Source organism: Papaver somniferum, chromosome 9 (genome assembly GCF_003573695.1).
Source record: "Papaver somniferum cultivar HN1 chromosome 9, ASM357369v1, whole genome shotgun sequence".
In the NCBI taxonomy this organism is placed as follows: Eukaryota; Viridiplantae; Streptophyta; class Magnoliopsida; order Ranunculales; family Papaveraceae; genus Papaver; species Papaver somniferum.
The window spans coordinates 43,844,214-43,853,750 of NC_039366.1; the positions used below are offsets into that span (position 1 = coordinate 43,844,214).

General features: G+C 36.5%; 1 protein-coding gene across 1 annotated transcript; it reads right to left on the reverse strand.

The window, feature by feature from the left end:
* Nucleotides 1–2,032: 2,032 nt before the first annotated feature.
* Nucleotides 2,033–8,600, reverse strand: LOC113309326 (kinesin-like protein KIN-5D). The gene is made up of 23 exons (XM_026557751.1): nt 8,444–8,600; nt 8,058–8,254; nt 7,798–7,927; nt 7,546–7,704; nt 6,783–7,259; nt 6,512–6,609; nt 6,253–6,409; nt 6,069–6,138; nt 5,851–5,927; nt 5,717–5,770; nt 5,507–5,587; nt 5,293–5,404; nt 4,991–5,077; nt 4,730–4,905; nt 4,470–4,631; nt 4,244–4,351; nt 3,991–4,149; nt 3,825–3,908; nt 3,394–3,599; nt 3,179–3,280; nt 2,969–3,078; nt 2,733–2,884; nt 2,033–2,599 (listed from the first exon to the last, which is right to left on the reverse strand). Exons 2-23 carry the CDS (start codon nt 8,219–8,221, stop codon nt 2,369–2,371), a joined length of 3,156 nt encoding a protein of 1,051 aa, XP_026413536.1. The 5' UTR covers nt 8,222–8,254; nt 8,444–8,600; the 3' UTR covers nt 2,033–2,368.
* Between the last annotated feature and the right edge of the window lie 937 nt (nt 8,601–9,537).

The window sequence follows — 9,537 nt, forward strand, 5'->3', positions numbered from 1 at the left end:
TTTAGTAATGCATCTGGTCAGCTCATAAAATTTTCTAAGTTAGGCATTTTCTTTAGCAAAAGAATCCATTCTAAATTTCAAAGAATTATGATTAGACTTATGAAGATTAAGAAAATTAGCATTACTGACTCTTTTATTTAGGAGCTCCTTTATTTATTGATAGATCAAAAATCAAGATTTTTGATAAGATAGTCACTAATATGGAAAACAGAGCTCAAAGTTGGAATGACAAAACTTTAGTTCAAGCAAGTAAAAAAGTCCTAATTAAATCTGCTTTATCTAGCCTTATCATATACCAAATGGGGTGTTTTTCTTTGCAATGAAAATTACTGATAAAATAGATGCAGTCCAAAGGGACTTTTGGTGGGGTAAATAGAAAAACTCTAAGGGTTACTATCCCATCAGTTGGGGCTTTATGTGTGAACCGGTTGAAGTAGGTGGTCTAGGCTATAAAGAAGCAAGTAAAATGAATAAGCAATGATTGTTAAACTTGCTTGGAGAATTGCAACTCAACAGAACACCCTTTTAGGCTATGTTCTGAAGAACAAATACTTTAAAAACTCAACTATTTTCCCTGCCAAAAAACATTACAATGCTTCGTGGATATGGGGATGCATTATGCAGGGGTTATCTCTAATCCACAAATTCAGTTGTTGGGAGGTAGGCGACGGTAGGTCTATCAACATTTGGACTGATAAATGTCTTATTGTGGTTCTAAACAAAATCTCTTAACACTTGTATCTGAGTTGTTAGACTCAAATACCAAAAAGTTAAAAGTAGCTTTGCTTCGGAAATTGCTGATATGCTTCTAGGAATTAGAATTTTCACAAATCTGAATGGTAACGACGGAAACTTTACAGTTAAATCTATGTACAAAAAACTGAAAAATCTTTCATTTGATTCCATTAATACTGATATAATTGTTTTCTGGAAATGCTTTTGGAATTTGAATGTATCGCAAGGAATTAAAATCTTCTTATGGAAGTGTATCCATAATGCCTTGCATGTTAGGAAAAAACTGAGTGAACATATGGATGATATAGATACGACTTGCATATTTTGTGAGCATGATTGTGAATCTTTAAAGCACTTGTTTTTTTATTGTCCTTATGCTAAATCTGTGGCCTTACTACCTCCTGTTGTGGGTATAAACCATAGAAGTAACTTAGATTATTCTTTTACTCAAATGTATTCTAACTGGATAGCAGGTATATATGATAACTCTGAGACAGAAATCATGGCTACTAAATGTTGGTTGATTTGGAAGGAAAGATGTCTGAGAATCTTTCAATCCAAATCAACTACAAGCATTCAACTGTCTCTTGCTGTTCAGCGGCATTTGCCTTTTTGGTCTCCTCTGAGACAATCAAAACAGGGAGTTACTTCTGATTCCCTTTCTGTTTTACATAGCCATTGTGACATAAATGCTAGTAGATGGTCAAAACCCCAAGTAAACCAACTCAAAATAAATTTCGATGCTTCTTGGATTGATTCTTCTACTCCTGCTGGATATGGTATAATTCTGCGCTGTGATACAGGTGGTGCAATCCAAGCTACAGTTGGGACTTTCAGGACATCCACAGCAGAAGAAGCAAGAGGCTCTGAGCATGCTGGAAACAACAAACTGGGCAAAAAGAATGGACTTAAAGAACTTCTGGGTGGAAGGTGATTGCCATCGGCTAATCTTTTATGCCGAGGACAAGCAGAGCAACATTTTTTGGAGAAACCAAACCATAGTCTCTGAAGCAGTGAAGATTCTAAAGACTTGTGGAAATTTTTTGGCGTTTATGTTTAAGAACAGGAAAGGCTGTGAAGTGGCAGACATTTTGGCCAAAGAAGCGTATAAACAAGGAATTCATAAACAACAATGGTTGTTGATGCCACATTTTTTAAATTCTGCTTTATTATCGGATGTATGTTTTTCTAATTCAGTTACTAGTTCTAGATTACAAAATGGGGTTAACATTATGTTGGTAGACACCAATATCTCAAATCCGTTTGATGAGATAAGGAAAACCAACATTTTGGAAAATCCTGTGTAATTCTTTGCTTTTCAATATAAGTAATTTTCAAGAAAAAAAAAATACAAAATCACACTCAAAAATCCCTATACGTAGAGCTACATAATCCACTCAATAAAAAGCATTGGATTTCAAATAAGTTGAAACTCCTCCGCAGCCGAAAGAATAAAGCTATATATTCGTAGAAAATATCAAAGATATGTACTTCACCCTAACTTCTTTCTAAACTTAACAAGATACGTGGACGAGAGAGTACATCATACGAGCTATTTATCTGTACAAGCCCTATTTTTTACTTCTATTTTCCCGGGAATCTCATCTCTCTTCTGTTTTTTGCTTTATTCACTTTAATTAATAGCAGTGAGAGGAAGTCTAGAGTCTCTCAACGACTGAGCGCTGATCTCGTATGGCCCGGATAAATGCTTTACATCCCCCCCATTTGCATGCTTGCCTGACTTTGCTTCCCAAAATGGCTTCAACAACTCCTCAAATGCCGGAGTTCTGAGTTCTTCGATGGATGACATGCTTGGTAGATTGAACGATCTCTTTCTTGGGGTTGAACAGGATGGCTCATCCACCTAAAAAATAAGTTGAAAATGGGTTAGTTTTATAAAGTAGAGAAAAGTGGATTAGTTTTATCAAGTTGGAAATGGATTCTTTCAGACAAATTAATTAAAGAAAACAATCACCAACATAAAGTACAACTCATACCGTGTACTCCTTCTCAAGACAGTTTCCTGCATTGTCTGTGATCTCAACAATCTTGTGGTAGTGACCACTCTTCAGTTCCCTCATATCCTCACAACAAGGATCAACCATAGAACTGATGTTCCCACGTGCCTCATGATCAAGTTTTAATGAATCTGCAAAAGCCCTTATTTTAATTAAGTCTTATTAAAAGTATAACTTGGTGATGAAAAAATGAACTTCCCGCTCAAGGAACTTACGGTCAATAGATGAAAGGAGACTCTCGTTTGCAATATCTACATCTTCAAGAGAAGATGAGGCAGCAGCAGATAGTCGACCCCGAAGAATCTGGTTGGCTTCCATTCCGCTCCTACCAGAGAATAATAATATTGATATTTAGTACTCGTGTAGGTCTTTTACCTCATAATCAAACTTATATTGCACTATAAGCTATACAATACGTAACTTACCGAACAATTGAATCTACAGATGCAGCATTGGCTTTCTCCACACTAATGAGGGACTCTTGTGCATCTTTCCATTGTTGTGCACCCATTTTTGCCTTGGTCATACTGCAATTGTCATAAAGAATTAACCCATTTATGCCTCGTTATAAAGAATTAACCCCACCAAGAATATAAGAGAAGTTTATTTTGGTGGCGTCTCGTTATATAGTAGTTCTTACCACTGCTTAAGACCTTCGTCCAAATCATTCTTTCCATTGTCAACTGCAGCAGTATCCTCGCAATAATTAGTTTCCGTTTTTTCCATGTAAGTTGTCCACTCTCCTTTAACAGACCCAGTGAAATCTTGCATTGTTGACACTTCTTGACGTAATTCATCAGTTCTGCACAATGCACTCTCTCGAAGACCGGCAACTGCTGTCTGAACCTGATAAAAGCAGTAGCTGAAGAGTTAGCTTTCACGATCCCTTGGCATGGAACTTAATTATGACGAGAAAGCCATATTCTGGATAACTCTTGCAGGTGCCCAACATAAAGCAGGAACAAGCTAAGGCGGCCAGCAGACTTAGTTGATCGGTGTTATTACTAGTCTAGGTCTTAAAAAAAAATACTAAACAACAAATTGTAGAAGTTTCCTGTGTTGGACACATACCAGCTTTTTCTTCCTTGCACTTGAACTTGCTAGTAGCTCTGCTACTTCCGCTAAAAGTTGTTTTTCTTCATTAGCCGCGCACTCCTACATAGCATCTAAAAAGTTAAAACTATCCAAAAGGGAAGTTATTTTACCAAACAAATAAATCAAATGGAAGAAGTTGCACCTCGTATTTCTGTTCAAGGTCGCACAATTTCTGGTCATTGGCAGTTTGTGATTCTTCCACTATCTGAGACAATTTTGAAGCATGTACGTCTAATGTCTGGAAGAAGTTTACTGTAATTCTGGAAATAGACCGAGTGGTTTCCACTGCTCTGGAGTATCCCTATACTCAAGTCATAGGGTTTAGATTAAGAAACTGAAAGTTACTGTCAGTAGCTCAGAGATGCAGTTAATGAGACGACATGTCATTTACTGACCTCACGCTGTTGCTGTGCATACGATGTCAGCTTATCCCCTTGATTGGAGAGGCTACTTTGAAGTTTGGTAAGTAGAACGTCAGCCTCTTTAGCCACGCCCTTCAAAAGCTGATCCCCAATAAAATAGTAATCAGCACAGATATAATTGATAAGGATGCTGAGAGAAAACTGATGTGTATGCTCATCTATTTTAGGCTTCACCAAGCTCAAGAGTAGATGAACTTACATCCTCAAGGGCAGATGAGTGTTTAGAAACCTCTAAATTCATGTTTGCAAAAGTTGAACTAGAATTTCCATCAAGTTCCCCTGCTAGATCATCTAGAGTTTTAATTCCTGAATTATACATGGTTTGTAGCTTTCCAACCCGTCCTCGAAGTTCTTCAGTAGCCTATAACAGAGATAAATGAAAAACAGTAAGTTCTGCTCTATTTTCAATCAAGAATTCAAGATTCTAGGTACATTCACCCATTATTAAATATGTCATACATCTGCCTTTGTGGAAACAAAAGAATGCATATCTTCCTCCATTTCTTTAAGTTGTTGTTCCTGCTGCACCACAGAAGCTGACACTGTCTTGTGCAAGACCTCAAGTTGCTGAGTCAATTGAGATTGGAATTTCTGGACAATATTTCTGTTTCCATCTTCTATTTTATCTTTGCGCTCTACAAAACACCACAGGGAAAAGTAAAAGGTAAGGTATATGCCACTATTCCAGTATTCATTATATAAGAAAACATGGGTACAAACCAATTTTGGCGAACAATCCTGACACATCTGATGCTGCATTCTCTAGTTCTGATCGAAGCTCAAATGCCCTTTCAACAAGGGCTTTTTCTGCAAAAACGACAAAGGAATAGTAAGAAAAGCAAGAAAAGACATCATGCATGCACAAAACAGAGGTTGAGGGGTGGGGGATATGAACTAATGAAGAGGAAATCCAGATTAAGTATCCAACACCGAAGTTTTCTAGGGTACAGAAGAAATAGGAATCTTCGCTGCTCATATGCATGAATAAGGTAACGGAAGAAATTAGATAGCTTCGTGCTCACCTGCTCGAAGGAGATTAGAGATCAAAAATTCTTTTTCTTTGATGGTTGCATTTGCTTGTCTATATCTCTCTTCTAGATCGAAAAGTGCATGTTCAGTATTTTCGAGTTTTTTCTGCGAGCAAAAAGTAACAAAAAAATACAATAAGTTTTTGCACTGCAGAGAAGAAGCAAAGAACAAAAAAGTTCGAGCATAACCGCTCCAAAAGCAAATAACCTGAGTTTTTTCGAGCTTTTCACTCAACTCTGCTGTCAACAATAACTGAGCATTATGAAGGTCCTGGAGCCCTTCCAATTGCTGTTCAGAACGTATCAATAATTGGTGAGAAAACTTTACATCAATTCCTGGTAGTTAAACTCTACTTAAGGATGTTATATGTTCTTGCATATTACATCCTGTTTCAATTACTGACAACTGTAGCGGTACCTTGTCCTTGAATTCCGAATTAAGTTCCATGCGCTCTATTTTCTCAGTCATGGCCTGGAGAGTAGTTAAAATGATTAACTTTCTAAAGACCTTGAACAAAATATACAAATTCATGATATACCAAACAGTGATACCTTTTTCTCAGCTTCTTCTTGAAGATATCGATCCCGAGGGATATAGATACCATTCTTCTCTCTTGCAGCATAAACCTCTGAAGATAGAAAGATAGTGCATATTGGAAGCTAGAAATTTATTTCCATAAAGATACGGCATTTAAGGTTATTATTATTCTTCAAAGGGAAACAATTAAATTTAACTATGATCAAACATCAAGCAAGAAGAACTTAATAACCTTGCTTAAGGCGGTCAATCTCGGAGTACAAATCCTTGATTACTGCAGATTTCATCATCTTCTGATTCACCTGGAAATAGTTTGGAGAGATTGGAACAGTCAAGGTTTGACGTATGAAGGAAACTTGGAGATCAAGAAGTTATAATTTAAAGATAGACCATCAACTACAAATCAAATCACTGACCTCAGGCTTGTTCTTGATATTTTTAGCGCGGTGTGCATAATCTAGGGTACTGAGAGTCTCTTCCAAACAGTGGATGGAGGGTGATACAGTGGCAATTATGCATGTCTTGGTTTTCCCTCCCAAGGAATCCCGCAGTAATCTTGTCAACTTGCTGTCCCTGATGTCAACCAATGCTCTTAAGAGGTTACTTACCTAGTCCATTATTCACATTAATGTTTCAAAAGTAGCAATAGAACACTTGAGCTGAAATCAGAGATACCTGTACGGAACATGTCCGGAGTGCTCAACAAGCGCATTAATGACTCTGCCTAGTGTAAGCAAGCTTTTATTAATCTCTCCAGCTTCTCTTGCTCTACCCTGCAAACAAAGATGCCCATGTAAAGTCTAAAAACAACAGCATCTGTAGGAGCCCCGAGTAATTTGAAGTTTCGGTAAGATATAACAAATAATGAATATGACCCATAACTAAGTACTAGACATGTTTAACAAATCGTAATACCGAATGAATGGGCATAAGTAGTAATCGGTACCTCTCTCGCACCAGAACGTGAAATGTTCTCAGACCCAGCAAGATCAACAAGGTTAAGCTTTCCACATTTGATTAGCTCTTCTCCTTCAGGCGTGCACTCCTTTATGTGAATGGTGATTGAAAATATAGAGTGAGAACGACTACTTTGCTTGTTAAGAAGAGTTTCTGCAGTTTTCCTCTTCGCAGACCCTTTTTCCAATATTTTATATATTTCACTCGCAGTAGTCACTATCTCTTCTTCCAGACCTCTTACAAAAACACCCCCTTTCCCATCTTCCATGAGGGCGATTGGCTTTTTCGACTTGTCATCAACAAATCTTGACATTTCTTCTGGAGCCAAAAGATCACTTATCTCTTCATTGTACAACTCCAGGAATGTTACTTTCATGCTGTACTCAGCATTCTGGGCTTCAAGTATATCGAAAATTTCCCTAACAGATCTAGGTATGACACCAGCATCACTTGGAAATTCCCCATTCTATAAATTTAAAAAAGAAAAAAAAAATTATAAGAAAACCGCTATAGCCTGTAAGTCAATCAAATGTACTTAAGTTTCTATATAATCATAATCATCTATATAATCAAAACCTTACTTAAATTTCCCTAACAGATCTAGGTATGACACCAGTATCACTTGGAAATTCCCCATTCTATAAATTTAAAAAAAAAAAAAATTATAAGAAAACCGCTATAGCCTGTAAGTCCAATCAAATGTACTTAAGTTTCTATATAATCAAAACCATACATAAGAACAACGAGAGTACCTTGGCTTTCTTCCCTCCCCCTTCCATAGTGTACGTTTTCCCAGTCCCTGTTTGACCATAGGCAAAAATTGTGCAGTTATAGCCTTCTAGGACTTCATTCACAATAGGAGAAACAGCTTGCTCATACAAGTCTTGTTGTTGGGATGTTGGACCAAAGACCTACACATGACATGAGTCTTATTAGCCGTAATCCTCCACAACACAAGTATGATTCTGAAGATAAGTCAAATAATAAGTCTCACAATCTCACACCTTATCAAATGCAAATGTCCTGTCAATTTGTTTGTTTGCTATATTCTGAACTGCATTCACTTCTCTTCTATTCTCATTACAGGAAATCACTACAGGTGTATTAACCCTCATTTCATCATCACTTAAAGGCCTATAAAACACAAAACACCACCAACATTCAAATTAAAACCTCCAAAAGCAATGAACAAACTTGTACATAAAAAATAAAAAATAAAAAAAAATCAATCTATAATTTGATACTAGTTTTCTTCTTGTTTTACCTGCATCGAAGTAGAACCTGAACATTAACTCCTTTATCTTTATCGTGTTTATGACCAGAATTTCCGTCTCCTGACCGCAGATCTCTTGTCGCCTTATCAGTTGAACGTGGTGTTTGTGAAGGCGATAAAGATACTAATCTCCTCAGCTGCGTTTGTGGATCCATCTATAAATTTGTTTCACAGATCTCTAAAAACTTCTGCAAAATTCAACCAATACAGTCCAGGTTGGTACCAAATCAGTCTTAACAAAAAAAAAGAAAAAAGAAAAGAAAAAGGTAATCAAACTTTAATAAGATCCATCAAGATGAGAGAACGATTCGATCGAATAACGTATCAATGACCTAATAATCTTAAACAACAACTTATGTCATTACAAACAAACTTACTGCCAAATGCCGGCCGATTCAACAACTTGGAAATGTAGACGAAAATTCCAAAACTTTATTACAAATTTTGTGGAATAAATGAATTGCAGAAAAAAGAAATGATTCAAAGAATTTTAGACAGAGAGAAGAGTTTTAAAAGAGAGAAACTGAAGTATGTTTCTCGTCTTGTACTATAAAATGGAGTAGCAAGGCACGGGATAGAGAGAGAGAGAGGAGGTGGAGCCAAACTAATTATGCCGTTAATGAAAAGTTAAGAATTAAACGACTAAGTAATTAACGGCGTTAAGTTTCCGGTTTCTATTTCCTTCTCCTTTTTTTTTCCTTTTTTTTTTTCTTCTTTCTGACCGTTAGTCCGATACTCCGATACCAACAAATTCCTCGGTAGCAATTTTTCATACCTTTAATTTAGATGGGAATGTTATAAACACCCCTAATATTCATATGCGTATTCACAAATACCCTTTACAGTCTTTATAAATGTCCCTAATGGCAATTGAAATTTTAATTAAAAATATAATTTTCGTAATCTCATTTTTAACCTTCCATCTCTTATTCTTCCATATTTCTAATAACGCAAAACAAAAATCTCCATCGCCTTCATCGTTCCCACCACCACCACCATCTGCATCGCTCCCATCATCATCTCAATTTCCTCCACCACAACCAGCACCACCACCTTTGTCACATCCGCCGTTATTATCAACAAATCTATCAAATTATTTCTGGTTTGGTTTTGGTAGATGGAAAATGAAGTTTACAGATTACAAAGGATCGACCTAAGTTGATCCCGGTTCAATATTGTAAGTGGATAACCTAATTTCATCATATCTCACTTAACTCCATATTAATTTTGATTTTGATGTTGATATCGACTCGATTTTAGTTTCTCTATTAGAAGTTTTTCTTATTCTCAGTCGACAACCAACTCGAATTTCAAATCTATTTGATACATCTACAACTATTTTTGATGGAACGGGATCAGAAGATAATTTATTCTCTGCTTGTTGATAATGAGAAATTTGGATCTATAGTTAAAGTATGGATTGCAGCTTGGTTTGTGCCTGCATTTAGGGCATAATTTTAGTGGTAAATTG